General features: G+C 38.2%; 3 protein-coding genes across 4 annotated transcripts in view; 1 reads left to right on the forward strand and 2 right to left on the reverse strand.

The window, feature by feature from the left end:
• LOC132697041 (phosphatidylinositol 4-kinase alpha) overlaps positions 1–7514 on the reverse strand; it is a 28969-nt gene extending 21455 nt beyond the window's left edge. The window contains exons 1-6 of the mRNA XM_060662296.1: positions 7310–7514; positions 7041–7254; positions 6780–6992; positions 3906–4538; positions 2836–3000; positions 598–849 (exon numbers count right to left, since the gene is read on the reverse strand). Coding sequence (XP_060518279.1) covers positions 598–849; positions 2836–3000; positions 3906–4538; positions 6780–6992; positions 7041–7254; positions 7310–7399 — 1567 coding nt within the window. The 5' untranslated portion in view covers positions 7400–7514. The remainder of the gene's footprint in view (positions 1–597; positions 850–2835; positions 3001–3905; positions 4539–6779; positions 6993–7040; positions 7255–7309) is intronic.
• A 14-nt stretch (positions 7515–7528) lies between these two features.
• Positions 7529–11609, forward strand: LOC132697043 (glutamyl-tRNA(Gln) amidotransferase subunit A, mitochondrial). Its single transcript, XM_060662298.1, has 7 exons — positions 7529–7655; positions 7709–8196; positions 8250–8486; positions 8547–8694; positions 10112–10329; positions 10993–11195; positions 11255–11609. Exons 1-7 carry the CDS (start codon positions 7623–7625, stop codon positions 11410–11412), a joined length of 1485 nt encoding a protein of 494 aa, XP_060518281.1. The 5' UTR covers positions 7529–7622; the 3' UTR covers positions 11413–11609.
• A 395-nt stretch (positions 11610–12004) lies between these two features.
• Positions 12005–19861, reverse strand: LOC132696982 (protein RCC2 homolog). Of its 2 annotated transcripts, XM_060662200.1 has the most exons (8): positions 19759–19855; positions 19482–19702; positions 19238–19422; positions 18963–19176; positions 16676–16788; positions 14429–14767; positions 12725–12859; positions 12005–12651 (listed from the first exon to the last, which is right to left on the reverse strand). In XM_060662200.1, exons 2-8 carry the CDS (start codon positions 19615–19617, stop codon positions 12343–12345), a joined length of 1431 nt encoding a protein of 476 aa, XP_060518183.1. In that variant the 5' UTR covers positions 19618–19702; positions 19759–19855; the 3' UTR covers positions 12005–12342. The 2 variants fall into 2 exon arrangements, with proteins under 2 accessions (XP_060518183.1, XP_060518182.1); XM_060662199.1 differs by having other exon boundaries at positions 19482–19861.
• Positions 19862–20560: the final 699 nt, after the last annotated feature.

Consider the following 20560-nt stretch of genomic DNA (forward strand, 5'->3'; position numbering starts at 1 on the left):
CCTGATTTTCCTGCTGCTTATAGACGATGGGTCAAAATATATATCCAAATGCTTAGTTTTCCGATGTTGCGACGGACCAACAATTTTTATATCGGGTAAATGTCGTTTAAGTCCTCTCGACGACATAGAATGTTTCAAATACAATAATATAATCATCAATTTTTAAATACATAGTTGTTTTGAGGCTCCCTGTATATTTGATTTGCGATATGCGTTCTTGATGTCATATATTTGTTTTCGAGACACCCTATTACCTCTACTTACGTGAGAAATTAAAACCGTTTCTTGTAAAGGTTTCTTCTCCTTCTATTGCCTAATCATTTTTTTTTTAAGTTTTATTTCAGGTACTTTAAAATGACCAAGACCAAAAAGAAAAAAAAATTTTTTAATTCCTTCTTCATTTCTTTTTTCATATTTTTATTTTATTTATTTATTACTAATTTTTATTATTAAATCTTCAAACCCTCAGTGTCAGTCGTGCCTTTCGCACAGTACACCTTGATCGAAACGCCCAGGGCCACTCGCCCATACCCGCGCGCGTCACAGATGACGAAAAACTCATTCATTCGTATAGAAAATGGCGGACAGCGCGCTCACCCGTTATTTTGACGCTCTCCTTGCCGTTTTTCTCGTTCGCGTGCTTGTGGAGCTTGGACAAGATGGGCGACGGCGCGATAAGAAAGTCCCTGAGGTTGTAAATCGAAGTGGACGCGATGTTTGGAAACTTTCGGGCCAATTTGCCGAGACCCTCGAGGCAGACCATCAGCAGGGGCATGTGGGCGAGCACGAGCCTGTACCCGTGACTAGAGTTGATTTTTTCCGACAACCTACCGCACAAACCGTCCGCCCCTGAAACACGCCCCTATTAATACAGGCCCCGCTAATCTGCAAACCACGGCGTAGCCTCTCGTGCACAAAACGAAAACAAAAACACGGCCTACGCCACTGGTCGACGGCAACAAAACCAAAACGTCAATTCGCACACGGGACCAGCGGAAAGCACACGTGCGGCGGCGCATCGCGCATTTTTCATTTCCTCATACAGGGTGTTATGGAATTCGTGCCGGAAAGCACTTAATCAGGACAATCCCTAAAGTTTTCGAATGGCCAATTTGGTTTTAGGACCGAATTGACTCATACTTTTGTGTCGGAGAGTATGTAGAGTAGCTATCAGCTGGATACTAGTACGCGTAATTTTAGAATGGGACAGCAATTGGCGTGGGGATTACTAACAGTGGCGTGGGCCTATTTTGCGTTTCGATTTGTACGTGTTCATTTTATGGTGCTCCATTGGCTGATTTTTAATATTTTGTAGTTGATTGTTCCTAAATCTCCGGACATATGGTACAAATATGGCTCCAATAATATTGGTATCAAATGGAAAGTGCTTCATTGAGTATAAATTATGCACAGTCACTGAATCCCGCTGCAAACGATCGAGCGACTTCGGTTCGGCGGGGTCACGTGGTGGTGTCTTAGAGACAACAGAAAAAGTAGTGGTTTGGTAGCGTTTATCAAAAAAAGAAGAAATGGTTATTTAATAACGGCTATCAAAAGAAAAGAAGAAATGATTACTTTGTAGCATTCATAAAAAAAAAACAGAAAAGAAATGGTCAGTTGATAGGATTTACGAAAAAAAGAAGAAATTAAATTGTAAACTAATTATTTTTTGAGTCAGAATTGTGGACGTTATATATCATCAAAAAATTGGTTAGTTAATAAAGGTTTATCAAAGAAAAAACAATGGTTACCTGATAGGGAGTCTTTAAAAAAAAGAAAGAGACAAATGGTCAGTTGATGACACATACAAAAAAAAAGTACAAATGGTTATTTGATGTTTATTAAAAAAAAAAGAAGGAATATTCCTTGTGCTTTTCCGTAGCCATTTGATAATGATTTTAGTTGGAAAACAATTAGGGGTTTAAAGTTAGCCGGGCCCTTTAAGTATGACGTCACGATGTATTCAATGCTTCATCTATGGAGTCTATTCAATCAAAAAAAAGAAGAAATGGTAAGTTAAAAAACGTGTTTCAAAGAAAAAAAATGGTTACTTGGTGGGATTCATCCAAAAAAAAAAAAAAGAAATGTCAGTTAACAGCAAAGGGGTTTAAAGTTCACCTGGAGCACATTAAATATGACGTCGCGATGTATTAAATGTTGTCCTGTTGGAAATGCTAAACTAACAAAGCTTTTTATCTATTGTCTATTGAATTCGTAGGACTCATAAAAGAAAAACAGAAGAAATGGTTGGTCACGTTTATCAAGAAAAAGTGAATAGATTTTTATAAAAAAAAAGAAAGAAGAAACAGTCATTCCATAGCATTTGAAAAAAAAGTTGGTAACGTTTATACAAAAAAAAAAGAAATGTCTGCTACTCATTTTCGGATTTTATTGTTTTACTTACCTTTTGCTACACAAAAAAAGCGTGTATTCTATGGTCGTGTTTTATTATCCTTTGCGTCACATTCAAATTTGTCAATTTTCGTATTATTCTCTGATCTCTGGTTTATCTGCGATGTGAAATGAATATTAATTTAGTTTGGCATAAATTTTTAAACCTCAATCGGCTCTTAATTTACGAGCATTAAAAGATTCTACAACACCCTGTACAGTTAGAACTTTTTAAGTGACGTAACCGATGCGCCACCTGCGGGAAGACACTCGAACTAAGTCGAAAGGAAAAGCTCACAAAATCGTTTCACCTAGGATGGTCGTTAAAAATCGAATCAGCGTCGAGAAATTATATTCCGAATCGACTGAAACGAAAATAACGATGAAAAGTGTGACGATAGAGAGATAGAGAGATACGAAGGGGTTGGTGGTTCGTAGCCTTACCGGTCTCGTCACCTATGGCCCAAACCAGCAGGTCGACGCATGCCGCGTTAGCCATTACGTTGGCCTTGAACCTGTTCACCAGAGCAAAATTGCTCTCTCGGTCTTCTTTTTCGCTGGCATCGTGGTGCCGGCTCTGCAGTTCCGTTTGTCCGCTCAGGTACAACCCTAAAACAAGCCCCAAACATCCTCCTATGACCGATTTTGCTAACAAACTTCCATTGTGGGCAATAACTCAATTGTCATGTCCGTAGAACTTTACGGTCATTGAAAGAAGATAATTTGACATGTCATAGTTAATTTTGACAATATACCATATACAATAAAGGTTGTCCGGTGCCCCATAATGGTATATGGCAAAATGGGCAATTCTTTCGGTAAAAATTTTACTTCCTAGAAATAATCGTGATTTTGGCCCAAAAATCGAAAATCGTTTTTTTTTTTTTTTTTTGGGACAAATTGTATTGAACGAGATATGGCCGCCTAAGAGTTCAGATTTAAATACTATCGATTTTTGTGTATGAGGGTATATGCAGCTGCTAGTCGCACAAAAAAAAGACTCAGATGTCCAGTTTAAAGATTCGCCATTCTTTACGATTTACCCTGTATACCTGACGTTTCGACCCTTACGTCAAAAATTCTTAATTCTTTTTCAGAAATTTTGACTTAAGTCAGCACTTCTTGATGTTGATTTTTTGACATGTTCCTCAAAAATCCAATTTTTTTTTCGGAAATTCTGACTTGTTTCTTATATCAGACTTATATCAGAAACTCGTTTTTGCCCCAGTAAACTAATTTTTATTGTCCATCCGTATAAATTCGACGAGGAAAATAATCTTTATGCATTTTATAGTTTTAATGAACGACTTTAAATTGGAGTTAAATTCAAAAGTATGTATCACGATATTTTTTAAAGGGTCTGAAGCTGCGACACCACTGCAGTGTGTCACTTTCCCATATATTTTCTGTGGTACCGACATTCTTGTTACCAAAACTTTACTTAATTATTGGAAAATAATTTCTAATTTTCCTCTCTTTTTTTTTCTAATTTTTCCAATTTTCCCGGCCGTTACCTTTGACGAACTCCTGCACGTCCTTGGTGAAGGGCTCGGGCAGAGTGTTCTGCTGCTGCAACAGTTCCCGCAACAGGGTGACCATCACCAAATTGATGGTCTCAGAAAAACTTTTGTACGGAAATATCTGTATCTTCCCGGTCGCGTAAATTTCCGCTGACTGCTCGTCCAAAAACTCGAGCATCGACTTGGTGAGCAGCTTCTTCGTTAGCGCCAAAACCGTAGCGAGATGCTGCTGCGGAAACGTGATCTGCGCAGCTACGTTCTGCGCATCCACTCTCAGCTGCGGGAACTGGTTGAAACTCGACCCGAACTTGGCAAAGAAATACGTCGTAGGATCGTACGCGTTTTGGTGGTTGCCTATCGAAGACGGGCCGCCGCTCTTCTTCAGCGAGTTGGTGTATGCGACGTCGGCGGTGTCGTATCCCTGCGTGATGGCCAATATGTCGACCGTCGCGCTCAAATTACCGGAAAGACTCCGGGGTATTATGTTCCGGAACGTGCTGAAGCTCCGGGTGTAGAAGTCGCGCGCGTTGCCCGCCGCCTGGTTAAGCGGCGGTTCCGGTTTCGGAAACAGGCGGCATATGAGGGGCGGGTCACCGACGCAGAACCGCCCCATCGCACGCGCGAGACCTGTGCGATGACAAAAGAAAAAAAAATCCCCTTTTAAAAAAAAAAAGAAGATGAAATAATCAGTTGGCAACCTTTTTTTAAGGAGAGGCACCAAAAAAGAAGAAGAAATGCTCATTTTACTTTTCGCTGATCAAATCTTCGTTTAATTTAAAGCATTTATTTATAAAAGAATAAATAATATGCTGGGTGCATTAAAAAAAAAAGAAGAAAAAATGGTCAGTGAGAGAAAAAAAGAGAGAAATGTTCCACATCTCGTAAAACTTCAAAGTCGCGGCACACTTTGGTAAACACAAAACTTTGTGCAAATAATAGCGATTTCCAGTTACATTTTTTCAAATATCTCGCTATCTCTAGACACAATTTATGATACTGTTCAGACCAAATTATCAAATGTTTTATAGTTTTTCTTTTATGGCTAATAATTTACCCACGAAAACGGCAATTTTCAGGATCTTTTATGTTTTCTTCCCGCTACAGACACATCCTGTACATAATTGAATAACTCCCAGAAGCGGAGGTTACGGTCATGGATCTCCCACGTTTTCAGATCCACGAATTTTTCCAAAATGGTAAATGGCTTTCCAGAAAATAAGGCAATACGCCGTAATAGTTAATGACGTCATAGCGTCTAGACTGAGTCCGAGGCATAGTGGATTTCTTCAAATATCTCGAGCAGGGTATGTGTATATATAACTGTAAATACACAAATTCTACCTCTTGTTGCGGCCTATAACAATGTTTGAACCGATTAGCCATATGTTTTACGAATTTTGATTTGCAGTTAATAATTGACTCCCACGAATAAAAGTTAATGGAGCCGAATCTTCTGCGGCTTTTTGTTTCATAGACGGTTTTTGAAAAAATGATCTTTTTCATACACCTTTGCACATGCGATTTTAATTTCTTTTTAAATACTTCTGTGCCAACGAGGTCCCCTAGGGCCTACCGACGCCGAGATGTAAAATTTTTATACATACGAGTGTAGATACTTTCAAAAAAATCGATTTTATCGATTTTCGAAAATAACAAGAAATGCCCAATTGGTAACATTCCCCAAAGAGGTGCCAAAAAAACAAGAAGAAATTGTGAGTAAAAAGGAGTAAAAACTGGTCGTTATTTAGTAGCATTTATTTATAAAAAATAATCAGTTGGTAGCATTTATCAAAAGAAAAAGAAGAAGAAATGATCGGTGGGTAGTGGTTATTAAAGAGAAAAAAAAAGGAGAAATGTTCCCCGGGCCGCTTATCCAAAAATCTCCCAACATCTTCAATCCATCCATCTGAGATGCCGGGAATTGGCAGCATTCCATGCATGCGCGGCAAAGAATTGGAGATACTGAGATAAAGAGCCTTAAGATTAAGACAACAGCAGTTGCGGAACACAATCACGAAACCGGACATAAAAATTCAATTCGATAAAACTAAAATTCTTGCATGTAATCAATTCTTCTACCAACGAAAAATCCGAAAGTCTATAGAAATCTATAAGCAATCTTAACCGCGACTCAAGTCTTTATCTGTCACCAATATGGGAATCAGTTATCCGAGACGGTCTTTATGCCTTATAATATTTATCAAAATAATGATAATGTTTACATTTACATTGGCGCTACATTCCTTTGGGAATTTCGGTTATTGGAATCATTTATAATAAAAAGAAGAAACGATTAGTTGGTAGCATTTATAAAAAAAAAGGAGAAATGCTAAGTTAATAACGTCTACCAAAGAAAACGCTCATCAAAAAAGGAAGAAAATGTTACATGGTAACATTTATTAAAAAATAAAAAAAATGGTCAGTCAGGTCACATATTTATCAAAACAAAAAAAAATGGCGACTGTGATTTTTTGTTGACATTTTATTTTTACAATTATGGAAGCTTTCGATACACTAAAAGCGTATTTATTTCTCACCATGTTCCTTGCATAAATTTTAAAGTTGCCCTAGAACTCTTCACATTTGACGTCACAGGGAAAGAACCTCACGACGCAGTAAATGATTTCTGAAGATTAAGCAGAAGGACTTTTAAAATGTTTGTTTTCTTTTTTAAGAATTAATTGACCGAATATCGCATTTTATACTGTACTTCTCTAATTTTTTAATGTTGGAGACACAATTTTTTGCTTTTATTTTGAACATAACATTCAGTATATTTTTACACATTTCATAGAAATTTTACTTTTATCTGCCAAAATTGCTCAAAAAAACTGCCCCACCTAATTTATCCCTGACACATTAACGTACCTATAAGGACAGGAACAATCGTTTTACAAAGGAACAACTTGGCGCTGCTGTTACAGTTGTTGGGGTCTTGCAGCTTGACAATGCTGTTCGTCAGAGAAACCAAGCATTCCACTTGGGTGTCTATTATTATTTTACGGTAGTCCTCGCACCGCGCTGCGACATCGCTGAGGAGAGTGTGCAGGCAAAAGCTGAATTTTTCCGCCATGGGTATCCCTTAAAACCCGACGTCAATTTGGGAGGGGTAAATATCGCGGGCCTTACTGTCGGTGGCGTTGTATTTGATTTCGTCCAGCCACGTAGCCTTCTCCAAACTTTTGGCCAGGTGCAGCAGATAGGGCATGATTTTCTCTTTGTGCTGCAAACCCGACTCCAGGAAATATATCCCCAAAGCGATGACGGCATCCTGTTCGCGACAGTGGATCGCGATTGAATTGTTAGATGCTTCTATCGCGCACATCGAAAACAAGGTCTGGACCTTCGCGACGATTAAAATCAAATTATAAGCGTCCAAAGTTTAACGTTTAACCTACCTTGTCCCAGGGCGTGTTTTTTATATTCGCCAGAGCCCTGGCTAAATGCATCACAGTCTTATGGAAGAATAATTTATTGTCTTTCGCCATTTTGGCGGTTAAAAATATTTTTCAATGCTTATCCCCTGGAAATAATTTTCAAAACATTCATCGATTGAGTAGTACACAAAACCACCGACTGTCACACGGAGCATAGAAATTGGTCCATCACTCGAAAAATATTTTAATATACCAAGCCAATCGTTCATTCGTATTATGGGTAGACTTTTCTTCTTCGACATAACCTTATTTGATAGAGATTTTGTTATAAAAAATGGATAAACTGTTGTCGTTAAGTATAAACAATGTATTTGGCTCCCATTTCGTTAGTACAAAATGTTTAATTGGCATCAATTTAAGGTATCTAAACTGCTTGCCGATAATAGTGTATCCCCGCAGCTAGTCACTAGTTTAGCGTTAAAGAGAGTGTCAGAGACGAAAAAGTATAACGCTTTCGTGACCGTCGCCGAGAAAACGGCGACGGAAAGCGCTCAACGGTCCGAAAAACGCATCAAAGATAAAAACGTGCTATCGGAGCTGGACGGTATACCGGTCGCGGTAAAGGATAACTTTTGCACCCGGGGCCTCAAAACCACGTGCGCGTCGAAAATGTTGCACGATTTCGTGCCGACTTATAACGCGACCGTGGTAGAACGACTGTTAAACGCGGGGGCGGTGCTCTTAGGCAAGTCGAACCTCGATGAGTTCGCGATGGGTTCAGGAACAGTCGATTCAATTTACGGGGCGACTCGTAATGTTTGGGGGTACGAGGACGAGCGAAGCTTTCACATATCCGGCGGAAGTAGCGGTGGCAGTGCCGTAGCCGTCGCAACCGGAGCCTGTTTCGGGTGAGTTCGCCGCGCGGGGGGCCGCCTCGGATATTTTAATTTAAATGCGAAAGAGCCCTAGGTTCGGACTCGGGCGGGTCCACGCGGAACCCCGCCTCTTATTGCGGAGTGGTGGGCTTCAAACCGACGTACGGCTTGGTATCCCGTTGGGGTTTGATCCCGCTGGTCAATTCGATGGACGTTCCAGGGATATTAACAAGGACTGTCGACGATTGCGCTAGTATTCTCAACGTCATAGCGGGGCACGACAGCAAAGACTCGACCTCCAGGCCGAGTTATAGAAAAATCAGGTAAAATAAGTTGTGAGATCAAAAATGTGATGGTAACATTTGCAATCGTTATCTGGAAAGACTTCCGCCTGCCGACAAAATGACTATAAGGGGTCTGCGGGTGGGGATTCCGGCGGAATATCACGGGCAGTACTTGTGTCGGGAAGTGAGGGAAGCCTGGAACGAAGTGGCCAATTTGTTGCTACAGCACGGTGCCACGGTCGAACAAGTGAGGCATAAGTGAGATGTAATGGGGACTAAGGGAGGCTCCTTTATAATGATTCGAAGCATTGAGATGGGCGTTCATAGGGGCCTCTTTAGATATCTTTTTTTTTTATAATTAACAGAACAGCCATATTGAGACTTTGAACTGATACCAAAAGTAAGCTACATATATTAGTAAAATAAGAAGGAATAACAAACTTTAAGCAAAAAATTGAGGGGTAATTGAATTTGATAAAAGTGAAAGAAAAATACACAGAAAATTGGACTTTGTAGTGGTTTTCCACGAATCCCCCCCTCACCCAAAGGTCCCATTTATGAAACAAATAAAATAAAAACTCCCCAGTTACACCTATGCAAGTATTTAACCATTTTAGTCAAATAAATAAATACTTTCGGCAAAATATGACGTTTTTATCTGATAATTTCCTATTTCTTCTTCAAATTGCATGAGAAAAAATGACAGGTATGAAATTTTTCATGTACCGTAAATCGGCCAAGAGTAAAAGTTGGAAATTATTTTCATAAAATGGCCGCAAGGGTGCGGAACCTCTAGTCTAAAATAAAAAAAAAAACGGATTTTCACAAAAGTATTGCAAATTAACCTATATCAAAATTAATTTTAACGTAATTTACTTTAGATAGGGACACTTTTTTGTTTAAACAATTTTTTTTATCTCGTGAAATTAAGGGTGGGGGAAGGATCAAATATTGGCTTAGAAAAAGTTGAATAATTTTTTTTTTGCTAATATAATTTCGAAAAACTTTGTTTAGTGTTAAAGAGTATTTATAGGAGCTTCGATTGGCACGTCAATACCACGATATTAATTCTTTCACGATTCGGTAGGAGGCGCTTCATGTCAAAAACGATGACGAAATAATATTCTCGAAAATTTCAAATATAATAGTATAAATATTTTTAGCTAAGATGAAAGAGCGTAAAAAAAAAACTCAGAAAGTAATGCAAAACTTGAGGTATAAATAGAAATGTGTTTATTAAACATATTTTTTCATAGTAGCATACTACTATACCAGAGACGACAGACGTAACGTGGGATGCTTATATTTTCTACTAGAGTTAAATTTGATTTTGTCCTAATTTGTCCATAATAATCGCCAATAATTAATTATAGTTAAGAAATGAATCAATGAATCAATACCTTTTATTAATATATTAGAATATTGGAGAAAAAGGTAGAATAATTAAGTAGGCTTAGCGGTTGGCATGGTAACGGCTAATACTGCGTCTGTTATACCTACATAAAAGAGTATTTTTAAATTAATTTTTTTATTTACATCTAAGAGGGAAAAAACGATTTTGCCATGCCCTTTCCACCACTTGCTGTGTTTTTTTGCTTTCATCCTAGCTAAAGATATTCCCCTCTTTTTATTTCGCTTCGTTAAAATGACGATCGTTTCGAAAGGTGTCGATGCCGAATACAGAATACAGCATCGTCTGTTACTCGATATTGAACCAGTGCGAAGTGGCGAGCAATATGGCGCGATACGACGGCCTGGAGTACGGTTTCCGGGCCGACGAAAACTCTTCTACCGAGAAATTATTCGCCACCACTCGCAGTTTAGGGTTCAACGAAATCGTCCGCAACAGGATCCTTACCGGCAACTATTTTCTCCTGACTAGGTACGTTCGGTAATTTTCAGTATAAATTAAGGTTATTTCCCCAAAAAAAAAAAAACACGGAAACCCAACAGTTCACGAACACGAGTTTCTGAAGATGCGTATCTCAAAGACGAAACGTCGTATGATCCAAGAAAGGATGATCGACAAAACATTATTTAATCGTTCGTTAAAATGGATGTCAGCAATAACAAAAATTTTGAAAAAACAATTTGACGTTCGAAGAAAAAAAATGGATTTCCCACATAAAGCTTCAATTTATTGTTATTTTTGCCAAACGTTATTGATTTGTTTCAGCGTCAATATTAAAATAAAATATAATTAAACTAATATAATAATATAAACTAATAAATAAATCCAAAATGGATCAAATTTATTTTTTTTCCGTTCAGATTTATAAAACTTTTCTTATAACTTTAATTACGTGATTTTCTTTTTAGAAAAGGGCGTGTTTATAGACATTTGGTGAATTTTGTCACTCGAAAATTAATTTCCAGGACCGCCGGTGTATTATTTGATGTTTTTCTAATACGATTTTTCACATATATCTGCGGAACACATTATGTAACATTTTATATATAAATAGCATATAATGCTGCTTTTGTAGCTCATCTCCATCGTTAGCATATGAAACAAACGTGTCATACTTTCTTGGCCCGGTTTTAGGAATTACGACAAATATTTCACGAAAGCGCTGAAAGTGCGACGCAAAATCGCCGACGACTTCGACAGGGTTTGGGAAAGGGTGCAGATTTTGTTGACCCCGACTACCCCCACCACCGCGCCCCTGTATAGCGAATTCGTCCAGAAAACCAACAGGGACCAATGCGCGTTGCACGATTATTGCACCCAGCCCGCCAACATGGCCGGTTAGTGTTCTCTTTTGCTTATCGTTTTCCGCGCAAAAACTCGCCGTGTCTCTTTCCAGGCTGTCCCGCGATATCGATCCCGATAAGGTTGTCGGAAAGCGGCATGCCGATTGGCCTGCAATTGATTGGCAGGAACCTAAGCGAACCGATGCTGCTGGCGGTCGCGAAATATATCGAAAACGTCGTCCAGTTTCCGCATTTCGTGCGTAAGTTTTAAAAACGCGTCCGCCGCCGCGCGCAGTTGCGCACGACTGACATTTCGAGAGCATCGTTCGCCGGTCGAAGAAGGCCTTGACCTCGGACCACCGATCACAGACGACAGAGCGTTTAATTATGTTTTTACGACGTACAAAAGTGACGTCACGTGCGTATAGTAATAAAGTTTCTGGACGTTTTGTTTCCCTATTTTACTCTAGAGAATATCTGGTTTATTCTGAATATTTTTTTAATTATAGTAGTTCAAAGTTGACGTTGTTTGTTGGGTTACGTTAAAAATCTGAGTTTTTTAATAATTTTTTCTGTCTCGGTTGCTCATAAAAAGCTTGAAAGCTGCAGTGGAATACATTTGTTTTTAATATGGATATATAATTTTGTTTAAGAAAAAAAAATGACGTTTTCAGTTAAAAAAAAATGCCTATCACGTTTACAAGCGTAATATATATTAGATGTATGTGTATATATGGAGCGAAAATAATGAAACGATTGAAATTTCCAGTGCATAAATGGCCCATCCTACTAAACCGTGACCATAGACCATAGAATGATGATCGGTTAATGACATCTCACGTCATAATCTAGCGTTTTTTTCAAATCTGCGCAGCAAATCAAACTACCCGGCCCACTTTACAACCAATTTTATTACAGAAAAAATAATGACGCTGTCAAAAATATCGTAGACAAAAAACGTTTCCCCTACGTGGGGATGAGATGTCGCGTAATAAATTAAAAACGTACAATGTAAAAAAAGATACAATACTGGGAATACCCTATACGTGTATATATATATATATATAGCGAAAATGTTAAAACCTGACCTATGCTAGAAGAGGAAAATGAAACCTAGGATGAGGTTGGGAGATGTGGTAATGGAGGACATATAAAGTACACACCATCGAGGTTACTTAACTTAAGTTAAGTAGATCCCGCGTTACGGCTCGAACTTTTTGAGAGCTTCCAGCTTCGCCTTCTGCTCAGGAGTGTCTTCGGCCGCGATCGCCAGCGTATGCCAATATCCCATGCTCAAACCGAGCACCTTGATACCGGACATCCGGGTGATCTCTTTCGGCGTCGTCGTACTCTTCTGCATGTCGCCGAGCCCCAATTCCCCGTAGGTCGGAGACGCCCCCCACCCGATGCAAGTGTCGTCGGCCGCGACTACGATAGAGGTTGAACTAGCTCCGACGTGCTGCACGTTCCAACCGGCCAGATCCTGGATCGGTTTTGGGTACATGTTCGCCTTCGAACGCGCAAAAAAAAAAAAACAAACAAAATGGCCGCGGACCGCCGTCAAATTACGTCACACCACGTACCTCGCCCGTGCGCTTCGTCTGGCCGAACATGAACAGGCCGTTGTACTCGGTGACCGCGAGGCTGTAGGTCGATCCGCAATGCACCGAGCGCACGCCCCTGGACTGGCTGTCGAAATACTTGATCAGTCGCGGCACCTGCGTGCGAAACGTGCATAACCTCACTTTTCGAACGGCCAATAAAATCGATACGCCTAGGAGACTCGTAGAGAGAGAAGAGAAAAAACTCTAGCGAAATCAAGAGAGAAGGGAGTGCGCGCATTGAGTAACCGGTTTAATTCGGAAATTACATTTTTATGTATATACTCCAAAGCTGCCTAGGGGAAGACCTTAAAAATCAATCTCACATTCATTTTTCAAAGAAACTTCCTATTGTAATACTTTTTACAAAACTTCTGGATTATTTGGCCTCATGATCAAGAATCCTTAGTACACCTAACATACGCTTTACTATTGAGTTGGAAACTAACCTTCCACTCTTACATATTCTTATCAATAGATAGAAAATCAGATCTAATATTGGGTCATTGTGTTTACAGAAAACCTACACACAGACCAATACTATCCGGTCCAAAATTCATTGGTTCTCAACTCTTTCGATTACAGAGCCGTAAAACTATATCTACCAGGGTCATTGGAGCCAAAATAAAGATATTAAGCGTTCCATCACAAAACACTTCACCATAACCTTCCAACAGCAATGAGGCCGAAAGCAATCCCACACTTTCCTTCCTTACATTCAAAATATCACTGACCACATATCAAGAACTATAAGGTCAAACCCAGATTTACCTATTTTTGCCGATTTGTCAAAAACGCGTGGGCTAAAATATAATGGGATCGGATTGTAATCGGAAAAAGATATTCTATTAAACACATACGTAATATACATAGTGTTTTGTTTTATACGTTTTCTGGAAAAAAATTGTTTTTTCGTTAACCCTGGTATCTCTGAATGCACGGCACAGGAAATGGGGCACACTGTATAAGACCGTTAAAAAAATTATTTAAGACAGTTTTAAATAGCCCTTACTGAAAATGTAATTTTAAATTTTGTATCTTATAATGCGAAAACACACGGAAAAAAAATGCAACGCAAATTTTATTTAAGATGCGGTGGTGTACGTTTTTCAAAAAAGCCAAGCCGGAAAACATTTTGCGTATTTATCAGATTTGATAAAAAAAAATTTGAAGTTAATATAAAAAGATATATTTGTTCCTTTAGGCGATTTCGGAATTTCACGGAGTAGTACAGTTCCTCTTCAACTAACTAAAATGAACCGATTATGTTATACAGTTTCTTAGCGAGATATACTGTATAAAAAAATTGACAAATTTAGTTTTAGAAATTTAGATTTAGTACTTTCCAACAAAAGGTGACACAAAAATGAGTGAGTTGTATTCGGAATAAGATATTCTATTAAACACATACAGGATGTTCCATTAAAAAATATATGATGTAGGATTAAATATCAGAAAATTGATAGTTTTGTTTTATACGTCGCTTGGAAAAAAACTTGGCTACTAACTTTTTTTGTTTACCTTGATATCTCGAAAAAAACAAAGTTAAAACGTTATCAAGATAAATTCAACTTTGGATATGCAGACTGTAAGGAACAAATCACTTAGAGTGGGGTGAAAAGGATTGGGGATTGGGTTTCCAACCTAACCTAGAAAACAAAAAAGGGAAGAAAAAAAACGGCTCACCATCTCGTCCTTCTGCTCGGCGTGGCCCAGACGGCCGAAACCGCCGAAACCCCACGAGAACGCCCTCTTGCGGCTGTCGATCGCGACCGTGTGATTTTGGCCGCACGAGAAGTCGACGATCTCGGTGACGTCCACGGGCGACACGTGACCGTCCTTGCTCTTCTCGATGTAGAGCACGATCCGTTTCGGGCTCGTCTGGTAGTTGAAACACAGCTTGGTGGACGTCTTGAAGTACTTGCCGTCGGTGTTGTGGCCGAGCTGACCGTACTCGGGCAGCCCGAACGAATGCAGGCCCCCCTTGATGTCGAGGACGACTGAAAATTCGGCCCCGCAACCGACCTACGGTTTTTTTTTTCTTACAACATGCGCACACTGGAGCATTAACATAAAACCGATTGATTAAGCAGTTATATTTATTTATTGGTACTAATACGAATACTTCATTAATGTTACAATCACAGATGATTTACATACGTCAAACAAAAAGGAATAAAATAACATATACTTCAAATGCACCTGATACATAATTGAAATACAAATATTCATCGAAAGAATAAAAACTCTGATTAATTAAAAATAGTTCGACTGTTTAATTTATAATAATAATTTGGACCAGTCTCACACGTCTCTAAGCGGCATAACCACATTGTCCCAACCTCTGCTTTGATGGTCATGCAATTCCTTACAAGTGGTAAATAGATGCGGATATTTCTTTACAAATAATAGATTTTCTAAGATAAACAACGAGGACCATGTAGGAATTTCCAATGCTCGAAAGGCATTTTTACAGTCCTCCCGATAACCAAGTCCACTAATAATTCGAATTGCTTTTCGCTGTAATCTGAACAAACGGTGCCTGCCAGAAGCATGGTCCCATATAAAGATCGCATATAGGAGGTGTGAATGGAAAAGTGCAAAATATGCAGTCCTTAACTCACCAGGAGCGACATTTTCGATCAAGAGTCGAAGCAAATACAAAATACAATATAGATGCCAAGAAATATGTATTTATTTTATTACTAATTAATTAGTAATTCAGTAATTAGTATGATTGCTGTAAAATTAACTTAAAATCTAACTGCTACTTATCTAGTTAGTTCATCGAACGTTTAAAAAGCAAAAAAAAAATTATAAAGCATAACTAAAAACAAGAAAATAAAACACTGGTAAATTATAACAAATTGCGTTAAACAAAAAGCTCTTTTATCTGAAAAATTCTAGGAACAATTGCTTTATTAAGTCCATTGCCTCGTGTGTTTCGGAAGTTATCAGAAAATGGTCAATACATAAGTTGGAAAGATTGTCAGGGCGCACGATTTAAAATTATTTTAAAGTGTACAAGGTGGCTCGCAAAAGCGTGACGAATACAACCCACTTTTTATTTAATTTAACACCCTATTTTTAAATTTTGTTATCGATTTCCTTTAGACTTCGTTAACCTTTTTATTAATAATAATGCATATGTAAATCTAATTTGGACAAAAAAATGTATATACATATTTCATATGGGCGACGAAGTGGAAGATAAATGCAACGGTATTTGAAGTGTGTTCTAAATCAGATTCAAGTATTGCGTCTTACTATTACTAAAAAAAAGTTGAAAAATTAGAATGCCCTGTTAAAAAAAAAAGAAAAAAAAAACGATTTTATTCATCGCGTTTCTTTGAGCCGTCCTGTATATTTAAAATAAAGAAACATCCCCGTTGTTTTAATCGGAACAAAAATAATAACATCGTGCAAAGTAATGCACAAAGTTCATATTTGAATTGTATTATATATTGGCAAATATTTTCTTCATCAAGAAAATAATTATGAAAATTAAATGTAGCGTGTAATCTGGTGAATGGTACCAAAGTTCCTATCAAATGATCGAACTGATTTAAAAGCAACTTTATTATTATACATATTTTTAAAACTTGCAAATTATATTAAAAAATTATTTTAAAAAAATATTGTAAACTGTATATGTTATCTTATTGCCCTTGTTATTCATTTATTATAAATATTTCGTATGAATATTTTGCCGCCCTTAAAGTAAGAGCTTTAGTACGCTTGAAATACGGACTATGTTGCGACAGTCTACAGTTTTTTTCCTTAACACTTATATAAAAAAATAAAAGAAAAATAAGAAAGTTCGGACGTAATTATCAGACACATGGAAACTCCTTTTAACGCTTAAAACGCTTGACTTAAAAAACAGTTTCGATCAGAAATTTATATCGCCGTGCAACTTGTCTTTTTTTTTACCTTGACGATGGGCGGGCCCCTATAGTTGATACGGGTGGGTACCAAAATTTGGGGCTGCAGGTTGCCCACGCCGCACTGTCCCGACCTGTTATCGCCGCACGCGTACACTGTACCTGATTTTGATTTGCAATTTTTATTTATTTTATTTATTTATATTAAATTAGGTTGGTTAGTTTACTAAGTAAGTAACTAACTAATAAGAACTAACAAAAACTAAAGTTTGAAGAAAGAAAAGAAAGAAACAAATCGATTAGTTTCGCTTAGTTTATTAAGTTGATTAGGTAACTAGTAAAAACTAACCCAAACCAGCAAAGTACGCTGACTAAAACTAAACTTCCTTCTATTGAACTGAGGTGGCTTTTACTTGATGAAAATTCATTTATCAAAATAATTAGAACTGATTTTCAGGAAAATATATTTTTTGACATGACAACTGGTTCGACAACACCGTGTCTTTATCAAGTGTAATATTTACAAACTACCTGCTACTATATATACCAAAAAATGACCATAAAACCTTAATTAATGTTGTTGTGAGAATTTAAGATCAATAAAGGAGAGGTATTTAGACCTAATTGATCGTTAAGCAATACATTTTGATGTCTCATTTTCTTAATCTCCATTGCTTCCAATAAATTTAATTTTCTACTTTTTGTGCCTGTATGTAAAATATCAAAATTGTCGTCAAAAACGTGTTTTTCTGTGTTTAAGTGTGTAGCATAATTAGAATCCCGACTATTGTTTCTAAATGTTCTTCTATGTTCGTTAATGCGTTTCTTGAAGGAGCTACCGGTTTGTCCAATATAAATTTTAGGACAAGATCCGCATTTCGACCTGTAGACATCTGATGTTTGAGATTTTGGACATTTCGTTTTATTGTTTTTCAAATTTTTTCCTATTGTGTTGTTAGTTCTAGTTGTTAGTTAGTTTCATTAGGTTCTCCTATGTATGTTATTATTTTAAATTGATCGTGTGCTGTATTAGGTTTCGGATAAATAGAGTTTACTGTTGTCTGGATTTGTTTTATATTTATAATTTTATCTATAATGGACGGATTGTAGCCGTTGTTCAGTGCAATTTGTTTAATGATAGTTCTTTACTGTAATTTTCTGTTGAGAGTGGCGTATTAAGAAGTCTGTGTGTATAAAAGAGTGAAGTGCAGCCATTTTGTGTGTATAAGAGTGATTTGAGCTGTTATGTATGACTGTGCCCGTGTGTGGAGGTTTATGATATATTGAAAAATCTAATTTGTGTTGCGCTCTCGTAATAGTTAATCTAAAAAACTAATAGAGTGATAGTGAATTTTATACGATTATGTAATTTAAAAAAATAATTCAATTGTCTGTCCGTTCCAACAAAGCATGCAAAGACATCATCCACGTATCTATACCGCCATAAAAAACTTTTACTTCAAGGATGTTCTAGTATGATAATTTCAAAATTATCCATAAAAATCTCATTTATCAAAGGACTAAGTGGGTTTCCTATAATCAAACCTTCTTTAGAGATATAAATCTGTCCACTTGGCTCTATTAAAGAAAAAAGAAAAGCAAAGAAACAAGTTGATTATTTTGCTAATAAGCTAACTAAATAACTAAAACTAGTCAAAACTAAACTTGATTATATTAAACTCAATTTCGAGTTTTGGGGAAACAACTCAAAGAAACCAAAGATACAAGTTGATTAGTCTGATAATTAAGTAATTAACTAACCACAACCAAAACAACCAAGTAAAACAAAACTTGGATCTATTTATTAAACTCGGTACAAGTTTTGGAGAAAGAAAAAAAAAAACATTGTGATCAGTTTTGTTTCGTTTGTTAGTTAAGTGAGTTGGTCAACTAATAAAATGTAACCAAAATTAAACTTGGATCTATTAAATCTCAGATATGAAACTTTGAAAAGTAATGTTACTTCAGGGTGCTTATCCCAACAATTGGCTTATCTTTTGGCGCACAAACCAAAAATGTCATTTTTTTGGAAACTAGGGCATTGTTTAAACGTTAATTATCGATTTTTGCGCTCTTTTTTCAATCGTTTCACTATTTTTGATAATACATTCATCTTTACTCGTTTGAATTTCCTTTGGGCAGGTTTTTACTCGTTTTTTTTAGCACACAATTCTACTCTTTGTTACTTTCTCAGTAGGCTTTGATTTTTTTAACGGCTCACACGCTATTCTAACAGTTCGCCAACAAACCAACACTAATTCAGTGGCGTACACACCGAACTAACCGACAAATTTTACCAATTATAACCGAAACTGAATTGGCTGGTGGAGACTTACCCGTATCTGTCAGGAAGAGTGTGTGGTGACGCCCGCACGCGGCGCTTATGACGTTCATCTTCTCCAAAGTGGGGACCACGGTGGGCTTGGAAACGGTAGCGGTACTGTCCAGACCCAACTGACCGTGCGCGTTCCGACCGAACGTGTAGGCCTTCCCTTCGGCGTCGACTAGGACGCTGTGGGCCGCCGTACACCCGCTGACCGCCAACCGAACCTGACACGCGTCAAAATTAATAACGACGCCACCCCACGGGACGCGCCCCCAAACCATTTACTTTGTAATCCCCGAACTTGTGAGGCAGCCAGAGGTTGGGGATCATTTTCACGCCCTTAGAGTCCTTCTTGCCAGCCTGGTCCCAGTTGACCCCTCCGAAGAAAACCAACTGGCCGACCGGCTTGACCAGGGTGTTGAGCAGCTCCTTGGGAAGCTGGCTCAGTTCGTCCAAGACGTCGCCGTGGCCTTTCAACGGTAAAAAAAAATCGGCCGCTACTTATCGGAAAACCGCAAACGTCACTAACCTGCAATTAATACTTCGTCGGGCTGATTCCTGGCGTCGCTTTCGCTCGCGTCGCTCAGCTCTGAGTCGTCGGTTTCATCTTTTCTCTTTTTGGCCGCCGCCTTTTTCGTCGGCACCCTCTTCCGTTTAGTCGACATGTTAAACGGTTACGCTCTCTTTGTGTCTCCCACTGCCGACACGGACGATCCCCGGAACAGACGCGGCGTTCAGTAAAACCCACTCCTACTCCGTTACCACGCGATCGTAAACGCCGGCGTCGGCAACTTTCAACAACTTACTTTAAATCTGCGGTCCCGGAAACCTACAAACTCGATTCGGCTTCTACCTATCGCACGTCCCAAACATCAAACAAATTCGCTTCCCGTTCCAGCCCCCCACCACCCGCCGATAACGGTATTACCTTTTTTAGCTCTATTGCCAACATAAAATAATCAGTCTCAGTGATGCTGTGGTATTGATAATTAGAAAACGCGATTCAAAATTTAATAACCTCGAAATAAAAATCACGGATAACTAACTTTATAATTATATGACCATTAGATATATATAGGAATTGTTTCTTCTGCAAATTGAAATTAAAACTCGTCTTCAATCAGTCAGACCTGACGCGCTACAAGCAACATGGCCGCTGACAGTTCATCAATTCGACGAGTTTTAGTTTAGATGTAGCATTTTTAAGGCAGCATTTTCTCAAAGTGTGCCCGCTCTCATTTTGAAAGACAATGGCGCAATTTGCAGATTTTTCGACCTTCTGTTTCGTGTTTTTTCTGTTAAAATTACTGAATAGGCGTTTTTGAGTGCTCACAGTGCGTAACGTATCGTCCATACTGGTCGCAGTCTACCAAATGGTAATTTTTTTATGATCTGTTAATTAGATTACGCCTCATAAGTTACGTTACATACCGGCCTCTGGCTCGGTCTCATTTTCGGACCTCAAATTTCGTTCAAAACATCGGGATTTTCCAAATGAAAACAACGGTTTTTATTTGTCGCAAATATACCATCTTTTTGTCACCGCATCTTACAAATACCTCACCTTTTCGCTGTCACTCGCCCGTATTGTGATACTTAGAAGCCACC

Source organism: Cylas formicarius, unplaced genomic scaffold (assembly GCF_029955315.1).
Source record: "Cylas formicarius isolate icCylForm1 unplaced genomic scaffold, icCylForm1.1 PGA_scaffold_1__22_contigs__length_36826433, whole genome shotgun sequence".
NCBI lineage: Eukaryota > Metazoa > Arthropoda > Insecta > Coleoptera > Brentidae > Cylas > Cylas formicarius.

Excerpts from the sequence above, each read along its gene's own strand:
- LOC132697043 (XM_060662298.1), top strand. The coding sequence starts at position 7,623 with ATGGATAAACTGTTGTCGTTAAGTATAAACAAT. Across the intron at positions 8,487-8,546 it reads CCGAGTTATAGAAAAATCAG|ACTTCCGCCTGCCGACAAAA; the intron begins GTAAAATAAGTT and ends TTATCTGGAAAG. Across the intron at positions 8,695-10,111 it reads ACGGTGCCACGGTCGAACAA|GTGTCGATGCCGAATACAGA; the intron begins GTGAGGCATAAG and ends TCGTTTCGAAAG.
- LOC132696982 (XM_060662199.1), bottom strand. The coding sequence starts at position 19,617 with ATGTCGACTAAACGGAAGAGGGTGCCGACGAAAAAGGCGGCGGCCAAA. Across the intron at positions 16,789-18,962 it reads ACTCTTCCTGACAGATACGG|GTACAGTGTACGCGTGCGGC; the intron begins GTAAGTCTCCAC and ends AATCAAAATCAG. Across the intron at positions 14,768-16,675 it reads GGGGCCCGCCCATCGTCAAG|GTCGGTTGCGGGGCCGAATT; the intron begins GTAAAAAAAAAG and ends AAAAAACCGTAG.